The sequence below is a fragment of the Carassius auratus genome, chromosome 31 (genome assembly GCF_003368295.1).
Source record: "Carassius auratus strain Wakin chromosome 31, ASM336829v1, whole genome shotgun sequence".
In the NCBI taxonomy this organism is placed as follows: domain Eukaryota; kingdom Metazoa; phylum Chordata; class Actinopteri; order Cypriniformes; family Cyprinidae; genus Carassius; species Carassius auratus.
Genome location: NC_039273.1, coordinates 21315284 through 21331132, shown reverse-complemented (window position 1 = coordinate 21331132; position 15849 = coordinate 21315284). Strand labels below are relative to the sequence as shown.

General features: G+C 38.2%; 1 protein-coding gene across 3 annotated transcripts; it reads right to left on the bottom strand.

Moving 5' to 3' along the window:
* Positions 1-15: 15 nt before the first annotated feature.
* On the bottom strand, positions 16-13851 carry LOC113050816 (E3 ubiquitin-protein ligase MARCH7-like). Of its 3 annotated transcripts, none has more exons than XM_026214160.1 (11): positions 13772-13851; positions 11102-11298; positions 8191-8349; positions 7893-8049; positions 7608-7790; positions 5682-6732; positions 4279-4448; positions 3761-3864; positions 1440-1541; positions 1235-1283; positions 16-795 (listed from the first exon to the last, which is right to left on the bottom strand). In XM_026214160.1, the coding sequence occupies exons 2-11, from the start codon at positions 11282-11284 to the stop codon at positions 695-697; spliced, it is 2259 nt and encodes a 752-aa protein (XP_026069945.1). In that variant the 5' UTR covers positions 11285-11298; positions 13772-13851; the 3' UTR covers positions 16-694. The 3 variants fall into 3 exon arrangements, with proteins under 3 accessions (XP_026069945.1, XP_026069946.1, XP_026069944.1); XM_026214161.1 differs by lacking the exon at positions 13772-13851 and adding an exon at positions 13705-13723; XM_026214159.1 differs by lacking the exon at positions 13772-13851 and adding an exon at positions 13501-13543.
* Positions 13852-15849: the final 1998 nt, after the last annotated feature.

Genomic DNA, 15849 nt, shown 5'->3' with positions numbered 1-15849 from the left:
TAAAAGGACAAGGCAGTTTTTTGTGGGGTATTGAAATACCTCCATTTTATTGTAATAATTCAAGCGAATTACATTATAACAATGTACAACATACAAACAGACTGTGGAAAAGGTCTTCTGTAAAGAGAAAGTCTTGAGAGAGAGAGAAAAAAAAAAAAAAAAAAAGGTGACCACATTTTCTCATTCAACCTCATTCTCCAAAAACAAAAAGTGTATTAATAACATAAAAACAAAAACCAGGAAATTAACGGTCTTATTTATTTTTTAAAATAAAGACATTGATAACAAACATAATCTTTTCAATCGGTTCTATAAATGAGTGGATGAACGTTCCTCGTGTAAAAGTATGAATCATCCAAGATCCTCTCTTTCCCCAAACCAGCTTCGAAGCATAGTTATTTAAAGCACTCATGGCAGTCATCTGTTCACCATACTTTTTTTTTTTACTGAATAAAGCTTTAGAATGCTCACCAACCTCTGAACCAAAAAAAAAAAAAAAAAAAAAAAAAAATTAATAATAATAATAATAACAACAACAGTATTCAAACAGCTCCCATACAGTTTGTAGACGATCTGCATATTATGAAAGCCTTGTGATAGGCTAAGAACAGTGACACAGGAGGACACAGGTCAAGAAGAGCAAGTGGGAGGATGCTGAGACAGACTAAGCCACCCCTCCATCCCTGCCAACACATTAAACCTCCTCCTCTTCTTCATCATCATCCTCCAAGTCACAGAAGTCGATGGACGGCCTGCTGTCCTCCACCTCATCTTCATCAGATTCTGCATATGAACCTTTGAGTCCAAACATAAGGAAAATGCAGAAACATTATAAAAAAAACCTGACTGGGAGGGGGGGGGGGGCAATAACAGATGCCACCTTCTGGTGGAGAAGTAAACATAAACAAGCATTTTTAACACCAACAGGGCACTGGTAATTCCTTCTATGCATTCATCAGCCAATTATGACTCACTATGTTGGTTAATAAAAAAACAGATGTAGTAAATGCCATGCAAACAGATTTCACTAATTATTATTTTTATGTACAAAGTACACATTTTTGCTTATTTAATACCAGCACTAGAACAAACATTGGGTTATCATCTATACTTACCTAAGCATTTAAAAGAAGCTGATATCAACAAATTTATAAAGATTAATATAAATGAACTGACAAGATTTATGGGTTTCATGATGCAGTACGAAAATAAATAGAAGTAATTCATAACATACTTTCAAGATTGTCCATGTGTTCATGTAGAGTTCTCGCCAAGTTGAAAAACTGAGCGAGAAAGGGGAGAATTTTTGGTTTTTTAAAATTACAACCATTAGCTTATAACATACACAATGCTGAGTGATGCACCACATGAGTCAAAGTACTGAACTAAAAGAAATAAATGATAAACAAAGCAATACAGGAAAGATGTGGAAGTCTTACCCCAGCATCATTTACAGCACCCAGGACATCAGAAAACCTCTGCTCACACAGATGCAGGAGCACCACCAGGTACAGCCCGCAGCTTATGAACTCGTACTCCGACTGAGGAATCAAAAACTATATTTAAAATATCATTCATGGAACAGATAGATGTGACATTACTTGAGAAGATAACCAGTCTTTGATGTTCCTTATTCAAGATGTTTCTGATCAATAGTTTGAGAAGATTTTTGGATAAATACTAGTTCTGGGGTTGTAGCATGATGCCGGATTAGCTGGCTAGCCAGGCAACTTTCAGATTAGTTGGGGCTTATCCTGGGTACCATGAAAGTGTCTTGGCTTTTAGCTGTGTTACTTGTGCTCCACGGCTAACTTTCTGGGTCAGAGATCTTAAACCAAAATTGGACCAATCAAATGGGAGCATAGTGACACTGACGCATCCAGCGTCACTCCAAATGAAAGGTTTCTATATAGTAAATTTTTTAAATATTTGACAATGACATTGTGTAGCTTTAATGAGAATTACTTTCCATTATTTTATAGAATTATTAATCTATTACGCACAATAAATTTTAGTTTAATTATTATTAGTTTAGTGGTTGCACTTTATTTTACAGTACGTGTACTAACATGTACTTATAGTGTACTTTGTGTATTTATCTAAGAAAGTTCTGGTAACACAAGGTAACTACATGGGGTAGGGTTAGGTTTAGGGGTAGGTTCACGGTTAGTACCTAGTTATTACATAGTTATTGTAATTACTATAATAAGTACATAGTATGCACATGAGGAACAGGAGTGTAAAATAAAGGGTAGCACTTTATTTTACAGTCCTGTTCCTCATGTACATACTATGTATGTAAATATATTTCTTTTTAAAAGTACAAAAAAATGTAGTTGGAGTGTTTTCAGCTTATTTTTTTCCATATAAAAATATGTCGTGCAGTTGCATCAAACACCGGTAAATTGTGATAAAAATGCAATTACAATTTCCAGGGAATGATCAATAATTAAGAAATGTCATAATCACGCAGCCCTAATTTGATTTATTTGTCCTCTTTCATGGACAAGTATTTTCTTCAGTGTAAATGCGTTTAAATTCTTCAACCTCTTAACCTTCAGGAAAAGTTTGAATCACATTCGCTCGCTCGCTCTCTCGCACGCGCGAGATGTAAAATCACAGTTTCTCTATGTTGTGAGGCTTGTGATTGGCTGTTCTTCAATGATGTCACACATTTGCATGCAAACGCTCCACAAACTCAGGATAAAAGCCAGAGTTAACAAAGTTGATCATCAGCATCATGGTACCAAAAAAGCTGGATTGGAGTGATTGTTAGTCAACTTTAAACGAATCCTGTAACATTGTTTCATTACCATCATGGTTCAGACGACTGATTTATTGTTTTTCTATGTAAAAATGCTAGACCAATGCAGAGCACAAGTTACGAGTCTAGAATGTTTTTTATTTTATTTTATTTTTTATTCCTCTACCTAGTCTCGTATTTTTTAAATGCAAAAACATACTCAAAAAGGTCAGTTTGCAGTATTAATGCATGGGATATTGATGCCTCTTTTCAGGCCAAAACAAATATTGACATGCTATCAATGTGACATTTTCACACTTTGAAAGACTCTGCTGTTACATAAAACCAGGACTTCCTGGCTCTCACAAAAAGTGTTTTGCTAAACAGTGAACAGCAAAGGAAGAATAAAGAACTTTTTTGGGGGGGTCCCTGTACTGTTGTATTTTGGTGTTATTTGATAAACACCATAGCGGATGCAAAAACCTGAAAATCTGTTTGAAAAGATATAAAAACTAATTTTTCTTTCTGACAAGCGAGTGTCAGAAGTTGCACAGTGATGCTTTGTGTACCAATGTAATTATGCTTTTCCTAAAGTGACACCGGCTGTTTTTTCACACACTGGTCTGAACGAGCACAAAAAAGGGGGGGGGGATCAGACCAAATTCATGTTGGTGTGAACAGGCCTTAATTCCACATAACTCATCACTTTAGAGAATCTTTAAAAACCACAACTGGTCAAAAACATAATTGGGAAAAAATTAAACATGGTAATAATAATAATAATAAATTCATTAAATAAAATTCCTAACCAATCCCAACCAATTTTGGGTTTCACAGAAGGGAGTCATACAGGTTTGGAGCATCATGAGTGTTAATAATTTGCAAAATGAAAGCTAGTCTGGTATGATCAGCCAGACAACACAATTTACAAATGCAATGGCAATAATGTGTTTGGCCTTAAAAATAATAGGTAATCTAAACAATGTGCTTTATTGTGCAATATGTATATAAACGTACCCTTTCGTGAGATCTGTAGAGCTCATTGATATCAAAGTTCTCAATGTTCAGGTGCAGTTTTTCCTTACAAAGTTCACAGGTAGTGATTGCCTCCAAGTTAGAACCTGTGTATCAAAGCAGAAATATGGACTCAATGAATGAAAAAAAATACCTGAATTCACCTTTTATTAGCAAATTTCGCCCTCAATGAATTTTTGAACCACAATTTATCTGTACTTTGGCAATGCTATGTTGCTCTTGGGAAAAACGAAACACGACATTTTCCAAATTGTAAGATGGCACTGCCACAGCATTCTTCTGTAATGGCTATAAGTCTCCACAATGAAATTTTTTTTAAATACAGACAGTTAAATGAGATTCACATGGTTATGCATCAGTAGTCCTGAACTGCAGGAAATGAATCCCAAATCCTCTTTGTCAGACTGAAATTGTTCCTTTCTCTGTGCACATCAAACAAATGAATATACACAAAAAAAAACACTCAATTTACTTCTGCTCTCAGGAAAAGACATCCATACCAGAGCTGATTTTGGAGCGGAGCCATTTCTTAATGCAGTCCTGGTGCACAAACTGCAGGCTGCCAGTGCACTTGCAGGGCTCGATCAGAGGGTTGGAACTCGACTGCTCCCCCATCTGACAGATTCGGCACAGATCACCCTCCTCCTCATCAGAGTCCTCCAACAGCAGGCTAATAGTAGGAAGGGGGTGTGAATAAAAGCAGCAGATTAAATTGGGAGCATCCTACTACACCAAGGGTGCCCAAACATTCATAGTTTAGACCCATTTCTATTTGACCACAATTGAACCAGCTAATCAAGATCTTCTGGATTTCTAGAAACATTCAAACAGATCTGTAGCTTCAGACTGAATCTTAACTTTGAAGGAAAGGGGCCCTTTGTTAACAGGAATGGACACAGCCTATAAATAAGTACACAGTGAGAAAACTGTGCAAGTCGTAATTGATCAGTTTCTAAAGTGCATCCAAGGCTACGTACACACTGCAGGGCTTAATGCTCAATTCCGATTTTTTTTTTTAATTTGATTTTTTTTTGCAAGGCCGTTCACATTTCCAATTAAATGCAACCTTTTGTGATCTCCTGTGAGAACGTGAAATGACCCAGAAGTGACCCGCATGCGCAGAGGAGTACTCAATGGTCGACGATGTCACTCGTTTGCGGAAGTAGCTAACGTTAAACATGGATGTCAACAACAGTGCGATACGTTGACGGCCACTTAGTTTGTTCCACTCTTTAACCTCCTTGTATTCGGCTCGGAGGCTTTTTATTTTTCGCTGGCATTGGAGCCAGGATCGTCTGTAACCACGCTCGGCCATTTCGCTGGAAATGTTTTCGTACACCGCCCGGTTCCGATAAGAGCCCTCGAGTTAGGCCTGAATAGAGCAGTCACCCCAAATATTAATTAAATCTGTGACCTCTCTTCCCTTCCATTGACTGGTTTCAGCAGCATCGTCCGCCATGGTTGTTGTTTATCTTCTCGTTCCCGCCAACTTCAATGCAGAATTATGTTTGTAGCGTATCAATGACATACGTGGCCTGGCTGTTCAGACGGCGGTCGCATTTCAAAAGATTGGATACGTATCGGATTCAGGACCACATACCCAAGTGGCCTGGGTCACATTTGAAAGATCGGATCCGTGTCATTCAGACTGTCAGGTCGCATAGGGCAAAAAAAAAAAAAAAACAAATTCTGAATTGGGTCATTTCAGCCTGCAGTGTGAACGTAGCCCAAGTGTGTACTTCAGCGCTTGGTTTAAAAGTGACCCCTTATATGGAATCTGTGCTTAATACGTAGCTACATTCATAACAATGGACTTTTTTTGATAATGAAACCATACCTTTACTGTTTTTTTTTTTCTACCCCCCATCACAACAATTAGAGATCATTAAAATTGCCCTCTGACCTCTCCTGAATCTTTCGCAGTCTCTCTGGGTCTCTGGAGGGGGCGGGCTGCTCATCAGTTTGACTCCTCCCTTCTGCTCCCACTCCCACCCCAATTATCATATTCTCAGGCATACGGAAGAGTGGGCTGGTCATCAGTCTGCCCATGCTATGGTTTCGTCCTGCCAGACGGACTCCGTCCTGCAGTAGTGATGCAGAGAGACCTGAGGCTCCAGAAGAGGATGCTGATGTGGCACCCTCAGAGGACTCCTCTTCATCATCATCATCACAATTTGTGGCCCGGTCGGGTGTTTTACGGCCATCTCGGTCACCAAGAGGGAATTGGGTTGAACGATGAGGGTCCATGCGGGCGCTTTCATCACGCCCTTCCCTCCTGCGTCGAGAAAACAGTGGGGTACAGCGGTTCCAGTTCAGCCAGGACAGGCCTGTCGGAGATCTGATCGATTCCTGTGCGGGCTCTACTACAGAGCTCTCCTGTACTGGAGCGAGAGCTGGTCCGCGTCTGCGCAAGCTCCTCAACTCTGCTTCCAAATTTTCTCTATTGACAGGAGGAGAAGCTTCAGAGGTTGGGGCTTCATCTGGGCTTGAGTCATATGACCTTGAATCAGAGGCAGAGCTGGTGGTAGAGTTTGATTCCTGACTGGAGCGTCGGGAGAAAAGCCGAGATAGCAGACGCCTGGTTGTTCGCCTGCCATCTGAATCACCGCCATTCTGAGCGGGAAGTGGAGTGGGGGCGGGGCTAGAGGAAGGAGGGCTGGAGCTACAGTCAGTGAGGGGCGTGTAAGGGGTGGAGCTCCAGGATGAGCGCTGGGATGGTTCCGAGACAGAGGCTGTGGTTCTGGTGGAGCTAGAGCTGGAGCGTGGCATATCACGAGAGAATGGACCAGACTGGTAATCTGAGGTCATCCTGTAGGAGCTGCGCTCCAGAGGAGAAGGGAGATACTCGGCTGAGATACGTCGACTAGATGAACCATTCTCTCTGTGGGATAAATACTGGCTCTCTTTGGGTCGAGCACCTTGTGCATAGGTGGAGGTAACACGATCAGAGCGGTCTGAAGCACAAAAATGAAAGATAGAGTTACCATTATGGGCTACAATGCAATACATTAGACCAGCGATTTCCAACAGGGTTTCTGTTTGATTAAGGAGACATGCAACTCTCCTCCAGGTACACGGTTGAAAACCACTGCAATAGGCTATTGTCCACATTAATTTGGAAATCTAAAAACTGAATTTTCGCCCTCAGTTCCCATTAGTAGTTTTATACATTTTCCCAAAAGTTGATCGTCCACAAGGATACGTCTGAAAAGGAGTACAATGCTTCACATGACCAAAAACAAGCCATCGTTTTCAAATAGCTCTATTTTCACAGTCCACCCACCAACGCAGAAACACTTCTCAAAATTATTGACTTGGGATAGAGTCTTCAAAAGTGTGGGTGAATTGACAAAATTATGCATTTTCAAATGTATCACTATAATTAATGTGGGCTTAGTCTAAGGAGGGCATATAAATGTTAGAAGAAATGCCATGACATCAGCAATATAAAAAAAAAATCTGACAATTTACAGTAAAGAGTTTCCACCCCAAGTGTTCATAAAAATTAAACCACAACGGCCATATGACCACAGCAACATTTAAGATGCTATTTAAGAAACTATTGGCCCAATCCAAAAAATAATAATTGTGTTCTTACTGAATTATTACATTATGAACAAAATAAAAAAAACTAAAGTTTTCATTCAGCACTTCTTTAAACAATATCCCAACAGTTTAATAAAAATACTTTGAAAAAGTGAATTTAAGTCATCATGGCTAGAACCAATCAGAGAAAGAAGGCTGGTACAGAGAACAGACCACAAGAGCAGGACTAGACTGTTAGTAGATGACTGTGTCTATGTAAATGTGAGTAGATGTTTGCACATACACAGTGAAGATGTCAACCCGCTAGGCCGGTAACTAGACTCCCCCAGTGAGGTCAGTCCTGAATCCCCCCTCTTCTCCAAATCTCTGCGAGCCCAAAGACCCTCTGATGGAGTGGACAAAGATGAGGAGGGGGATGATGAAGAGGATCTAGACAAAGGACTGATGGAGGATTTCCATGAAGAATCTACATACAAGATCAATGCGTTAATCCACCATAAATCCATACTCTGAATAGACACACAATATTTCCTATAGTTACAGTATTTTTGTAACTAATGCGACATACTTCCTAAAGTGGAATAAGAACTGGCAAGTTTAGGTGCCGATGGGGTTCTGGGATATCCTGCTCTATTCGTGTAGGAAAGTTTTGCTCTTTTAGACTCGCTGTCTTGGGATGTGCCAAGAAGTCCACAGTAGGTTCCCGGTCTTCTCTCAGAGTCGGTCTAAAATGCAAATACACAAACAAACGCAATCAGATGTCCCATCTGGGATGTTTGCTTAACAGATTCTCGGATCCTTCATATCTTATTATAAAACCACTTTATAGAACTTGTTTATACAAGATTTATAACCAAACTATTTACAAGTCTGCTTCGGTCCCCACTGGTGGATCCTGTCCATGTTCGATCACATGAAGATGACGATGATGATGAAGACAGAGAGACAGGAGTAGAGAGCTTCCAGTTGGAGTGACGGCTTTCAGTTGAATTGTAACCTCTTGGAGAGCTCAGCAGACGAGAGCTCTTCAACACACAGGAAACATTGGAAATGAACATACAGCATATGAACGTTAAAACAGAAACATGTGACAGGAAGAGATTCAATAATTATTGAGTCATTCAACTACATCAATAATGAGATGCATGGGCCAGTATACAGACTTCAACAGCCAACCACAAAGCTTCTGCAAGTAGTTTCCTTCCTAAAGCATATAGGTGGTTTGCGGTGTTATGTCGAGAAATCCCCGGTGGCAAATTATATATATGGATGTGCTGATGGTGGCTAACGTTGTTTAATGTCTACTTCAACATTGACTAATGTAGTCAAGTTCTTAGATGTGATGTTTAAAACAAACTCTGGGAGTCAGAAACGACTCTGGAAGTTTCAGTAACTTTATCTAGCGAGACAGTCCTTGACAGGTTGATGAGATACACCAGGGCCAGGAATCTAGTGTGCACTATAAAAAGCCCAGTGAACCAAGGCAGTGTAACACGAAGACCTTTCCAGAGCCCCAGCAGTGCTGCGGAATATGAGATGCTAATAGAGATAAACACACGGAGCTCCACAGTGCCGCTCTCATGCTTCGAGAATTTTCATGAAGTTTTACTGACTGAAGGGGTGGAGAAAACAAGTCAACTTATACAGTGACGAGAGGAAGAGAAAGATAGAGGAAAGAAAAGAAAAAGTCCCTTAGGTAAATACTTTGGTAGGCATGTCCTGATACAACTTTTTCCACTTCCAATGCCGCAGCTTTGGCTATTTGCAGATAACGATATCAATCCGATATTTTTATTTTATTCTTGAACTAATACTATTAATAAATGGAAGCACTTTGCTCAATTAGTCACCTATAAACAAAAAAGTCATTATTTTATCTTTGTTATTAACAAAAAAATAAAAGATACATTACAAATACACATAATACACTAATAAAAATAAACTGTGTTTTGCAGGTGCAATAGTATTTAGCAGTAGCATTGAAAAAAAAAATTTAATGAACAAGTAAAAATACAACTTATTTACAAATTACAATTGTACCTAGATAGTTGCCTATGGCTATGATTTTACTAATACGGTTTTCGGTTTGATTTTACAGTCTCAAGCATTCAGAAATGACACGCAAGAAAATTTGACTTCAATAAAACCAAGGATTCGTTTTTGTAAGGGTAATGATTGTCCACATTTTTGTTGAAGAATTTATAGAGGCTGGCATTTCTATCGCAAAAAGGTGGCCAAAAATGAAAGATTAATTGGATATTTGAATTGAATTAATTAAACGGAACATTGAAAATCTAAGAGGATATTAAGGCAGATGCGACATTAAATCAAGTTATTAACTTAAATGTTATCAAAATCAAAAAAAGATTAACAGGATTATAAAACTACCTAAAAGTGATGCACAGGCCTCATCTTTGGCTTTTTCTTTTCCTTATCTCGGCGCCGGACTACTCATGTCTTTTCCCAGGCAAAGTTGTCCATCAGTTATGATCTTTTGCAGACAGCCACAAACATGAGATGAGAGCAAGGGTTTGCGTATATGCTAATATACGTATAAAACGTAAGTGTTTTGCTGAACTGGATGTCACAGCTAGGGAAATGCTAATACTCAAACATTTAGGCGATGGTAAAGAGGTTAAGATAGATTTTCCCTTGGTTTGTGTTGGATAGGTATCGGATCATATTTTTTTTCTCCCCTCCGATCTAGCATCTAGGCCAGTATCTACATGATACCGATGTTGTGGATCGGAGACACTTTGGTATATATCAGACAGACCCCGCAAAAAAGCTAAAACTATTCACCATTATATTTGTTAATAACAACAAGAAAAATATATTAACATTTATTATTGATAACCCTTAGAGACCCAGCATAACAGAACTGTTATGACTGCATAAATCAATTTAATAGCTAATTTTCACTAAATATGTGAAAAACTACATGCAACAGTAGCTAACAGTCTGAAATTACACTTCGTTATTTAACATTTCTATACAACTAAAAACACAAAATGCATAGCAAAAGCTGTTGCTGTAGATTAAAGGTTTAGCATTTCATGAATTATAAAATCACAATTGATCACAACTTTATACTGATTTTCATGTTGAAATTATAATGCATAAGTGACAGTAAAATATATAAGAGCAGTATATTTTGAGATATGATATTTGGCTAGTTTTTTGATTGACCATCATGCTTTTTTCCCCCACTCAAACCTGGAAACCCTGATGTTGGGCAAAAAAAAAACAACAACAACAACAACGCATTACATTTTTAATATGTTTAATATAAAAATTACAGTATTCATTATTTCATGACTGCATCCTCACTGGTAGAATATACATGTATGCATGGGTGTGTATACATGCATTGAATTGTTGTGAACACAACTTTTCCATGTTGTGTATACAGATTTTGTGCAAACAGAGTTTAAAGATGGGGCAGGGGGTGCTAACATGAATATCAATGCTTAGGTCTCTGAGGCATAATCAATTTGTGGAACACATCATCGTCCCATAGACTTCCATTCAATCTAAAGGAAAAGCTATTTTCTGTGGTAATCAACATCATATCACAGATAGAACTATACAACCGGTACTGAACCTGAAACACTACTTTAACAGTGCTAGGTTATGTAGGGGAAATATATGGATTTCTGGGTGACTGGTTTAGCAGAAGGGACTGATGATTCAGAAGAGATGGCAGTGGTCTACTGAGCTGCACTACTCGTGGATGTGAACGCAGACAATACAGAAATGAATGTGTCAATGTATTACCTGATAGTCAGAGTCTAATTTGACAGAAGCTTCTCTGCTAAAGCGATCTCTTCCCAATACGCTCCCTCTGCCATAGAGTCTGCTCGCACTGAGCGCTGAAGATGAGGAGGAGAGTGAGGACGGCGATGACAGCGAGGAAGAGCTGGAGACAGCAAACGGAAACCGACGAGATTTCGAATCCATCTCTAAACTGCACCCTGAGAGACAGAGAGAGACACCATTACAGCCGCACACCCATGACAGCAGTCCCCGCTAAATCCCATTTAAAAACAGGTTTGGTAATGACATGTTTCAGGCGTGTCCTTATGTCATGTTCTTCTATAAACTGTCAAGCATTACAAGTTGCCTCCAGCAGTGTGATGGGTTTTAGAGGAATAGTTCACCAAAAAAGGAAACATTTGGTCATGTACTCACATTCGCATTGTTCCAAACCAGTCTGACTTACTTTCTTACTGCTTCAGACTCCATTCATCATAATTACACATTAAAGAACTATTAGCACATTATTAAAGGTTTAGTTCACGCAAAAATGAACATCCTGTCGTCATTTACTAACTATCATGTTGCTCCCAAAGCCAGTAAGCCTTTAGTTCACCTTGGAAATATTTTAATTTTTTTTTTTTTTTTTTACATTCTCCCAGCCTCTTAAAGTTCATGCTACCAATATTTGTATGCTTCAAAAAGTATAAAAATATATCATAAAAATAAACCATACAAGCACTGCGATTTAATCTCTTTATTATTTGAGGAACAGATTTTAAGTTAGGCTTTTATTTACGTCTAGACATTGATCAACACACACACACACACACACACACACACACACACACACACACACACACACAGAGAGAGAGCACAAAGTAATGTAAACAAAAGTTCAAACATGCCTGACATTACCAATTATCTGTAACCCTGAGGAAAAAGGCTTTGGAGCGGTTGCGTTCTTAAACACACAGACAGTATGGACCACCTTATCCCCCCCCCCATTCTTAAACGTACACATCTTTCTGCTGCACCCTTCATCAAGTCCTCTATAAATACCCACCCCTCTACAGTAAAGTATCAAAATAGCACCTTCCTGCAATGAAAGCTCTCTGCTCCATGTCAGGCTTTTTCCAAATCACATTTGCCAAGTGCGAACACTGCTAAACTTAACCTGAAGGCACGAAAGCAGTGCTTCTGTCAGGTGTCAGGCAGAAAAAGAGCAACTGAGAGAGGGGCGACTGCAAGCTTAAGCCTGTACTTGAAATGCATACTCATTTAGAATATATAGTAGGCCTCAAAGCTTTTAGACAGCTAAAGCGACTATTTTGATGCATCATTTCATATGACGCAGCTTGGAACCGCTCTTGCATCATTTAAAACTATCTTCTGAATGTCTGTGCTACTCTCTTCCATGCACTAATACTGACAACAACAACAAAAAGAGCACAGTCTAACAACTTCTGCACTATTTTTCAAGTATTCAAAGGCTATATGATTTGCAGATTTAACCAAATTTGGAGTTGCCACTATTCACTAAGGCTATGACAGTCTGGTGAACTTCTCCATTTCTGTTTGACGGAAACAAGAAACTCATATGGGGTTTCGAAAGACATGACAGTGAGGAAATAAATGACTGTTCCGCATTCATTTCTTTTCAAAGTATTCATAGATCAACACTGGTAAAGGTACTAAAGGTGAATGACAAGCAGAATGCGAAATACATTAACTTCAGGGCGTGCATGCAAGGAGAGGCAGAACAAAACAAAAAACAAAAAAAAAAACATGTGAAACCTTGTGGCTTTGTTTGCTGATTATGCAACCAGTGCAGGAACATCTTGTTAAACCCAAGGACTGTACACTCAAAAAACACAAATCAGTACATTAATAAAATTAAGAGCCATTTTAAACGAATGCTTTCTTGCAGTTTCCTCATTTTGAGGTTTCTAAAAGTGTTGAGCACACTTCAGCACATATGTGCTCTTCCTTGACTTCCTGTGCATCAGTTTGAACAAAGAATTTTAAATGTCAACGGGTGCAAGTCTGACTATTTTTATTCAGATATTTAGGAACAAATTTTTAAATACCAACAACGACCTATTTAAATATCTCTCCGGTTTCCAGACCACAATGTTTAAGTCCTGTTTGGTGCACTTGCATGAACTTGACAGGACAAACAGCATAATTCTGATTGTAAACCACAGCTGGTGCATATCAAAAAGGTGAGCTGCCAGTGATTTGCATTAGCTCAGCAAAGCTCTCGGGTTCCCAGCACATTAGAAAAAACAAATGACTCGCAGAAGAGGTTAACACGGAATATTTATACCGCACAAACGCTTTTGCTCAAATAAATCAAACAGATTTAAGTCAGTGCATTCAATTAATAAAAGGACATGATCATGACATGCGCCACTGACCCGTTAAACTAGACGCTCTGGGTTGCATGTGATCCCAGGAGTCAGTCGCATTAATAAACCAGCACTCTGCCAGATGTCTAACGTTAGGCCTTGTTTTTGTTAGCAAGGACACTTCGTAACTACAACAAGAATACAACTCGCTGGGTAATCGACTGCAATTAAACCGCAAGCGTTTATATTTAAATTACACTTAGCAATCAATACCTGTTAAAACGAAGGAATTTCAATGTATTAAAACGGTCCGATTGGCATTACTTCCGTGTGAACTCACCTCTGATTTTCCGTCTCTCTGCTTTTAATATTAATGGCGTCCGTGTGTTGATATAGGGAGGGTCACGTGGTTTAAAGTGTAAGCGGAGACCCGCAGGAAACGCCTACTCTGTTCACGGCGGCTGAGTGTCAGCTGCCCCGGCCAGTGAACGACAGAGTAGCGAAATACGGCCCGCCCTCTTTTCTCTTGACATACTGCATGTAAATGATACATGTGTTAGGTTGTAAAATCCAAAATAAAATTAGAGTGCCTCTCTACCCCATCCATTGGTATATACAGAAATCTGATCTTTGATCTTGAGGAAGATCAAAAAAATATAGCCTATAATTAAATTAGGTCTTTTCTTTTTATAATTTGAAAAGAAAATTGCACTATTAATAAAACGAATTAAATATATCTTCCTGAGAAACAGAAAGAAAGTTTTGTAAAATGTATTATTATTATTAATAGTATTATTATTTATTATGAATTGGTTGGGGCATAAGAAAGAATTGCAAAAAAAGATACTTTATTCATATTTTATTCTATGTCCTTTGTAGAGGACGCAAGGATTTCAAAAAATAAATAGTCATGAAAAGACATGTATAGGCAAAAACAATGTTTTATTTTTTCATTCACCAGTAAGTTTTTATGTTTCAGACTATTTTTAGCCAAATTTCTTTCCCTAATGACTTGTTGTGCTTCCCCAAAATGCCTTATTAACATAATGTTGTTCCTGATGTCCAAAAGTCTATACCTGAGTCCCAGAAAGATTTTTAATAATTTTTATTAATAATTTTTATTCTAATAAATTTTTTAATTGCACGTCTATAAAGTATAGTTTAAATTTACTAATACACAACTGAAAATACTTAGTGAGTGAAACGAGGCAGAACATTGACAGTATAAGAGACTTGTTAATTAGAAATTACAACACCAAGACTTTTAATATTTTTATGCTTTATTATTTAAACTGTTTATACACTTTATTCAGAATTTTGTCTACAAGTGTACTTGTGTGTTTACACTTGGGGTTTTGACTTTTTTCTTTTTCTGTTAGTTGTCCGTCATAGTGTTATATAATGTTGGTCACTGAATAATTAAAGTTATGTTGTAAAACTTAAAAATGCAGGTGGCATACAAAGGCAGTAGTGTGAAATAAATTCTGGTAAATAATAGTAATTTTTCTAGTGTCGTTCAGTGTAAATACGAATAAATTAAACCGAACAATTAAACTGAACACAATGGCATTTGTTAAAGAGTTTGTCTAATTGTCCAGTAGAGGGAGGCATAATGCATCTGATACAGTAATAACTGCACCGTTTCACTTGTGTTTGCTCACAGCCACATGGCATTTATTCTGTCACAGTGGTAATTAAAATATTGCACGTGTGATAATAAGACATTAATGAGAACAATGCAAACTAAAATGTTGCTTTACAAGCTATAATGTCTTAAAATACACTAACTATATTCATATTGCTATTTGATTAACTGAGGCAAACAATTTGTCATTATGCACACAAGCTTCGAAGGGGGAAAAATCAATTTCTGAGTCTAGGAGGACTGATAGCTGATACAAAATGCGTTTTCAATTGCATCCATTTTTTTGACTGAACAGTTAAATTAATTAAACAGCATGCCTTTTGACTTAATTTCTCGAGAATATTAAATGAATTCTTTATAATTGGGTCATTGATCATAGCCAAAGATAAGCTACTTAAGAAGTACTTTATTTAATAACTGGTTTACTTTACAGAAGTCCACCGCTGTGTACTCAGATCCATTTTTAAAGAGTAGGATGAGAGGAAACATCTTTAAAATTTAAAATAGTAAAGATTCCTGCCTCATGCCCTGATGTGCACATATGGAAGAACATTTGATTAGGAGACAGATTTTAACTCTGTGTGATAGAGGAAGAGCTCTCTTTCACTCTTAATCCTTACATGGTGACAAAGGCCCTATAATGAAGAGGTCACCATCAGAACAAAGCCGGAGCACAAGCACCACCCCCACCAGTGTTTGCCTTGTCCGTCTGCTGTCATGTTCGGCCTCCCACCAGTGGATGACTGGATTAAGGAAGACTTCTAAGGTTTATG

Coding starts and splice junctions, on each gene's coding strand:
- LOC113050816 (XM_026214159.1), bottom strand. CDS start 13,528: ATGCAACCCAGAGCGTCTAGTTTAACGG. Junction 7,791..7,892: donor TTCTTATTCCACTTTAGGAA/GTATGTCGCATT, acceptor TCTTGTATGTAG/ATTCTTCATGGAAATCCTCC. Junction 3,865..4,278: donor CCGCTCCAAAATCAGCTCTG/GTATGGATGTCT, acceptor TTTGATACACAG/GTTCTAACTTGGAGGCAATC.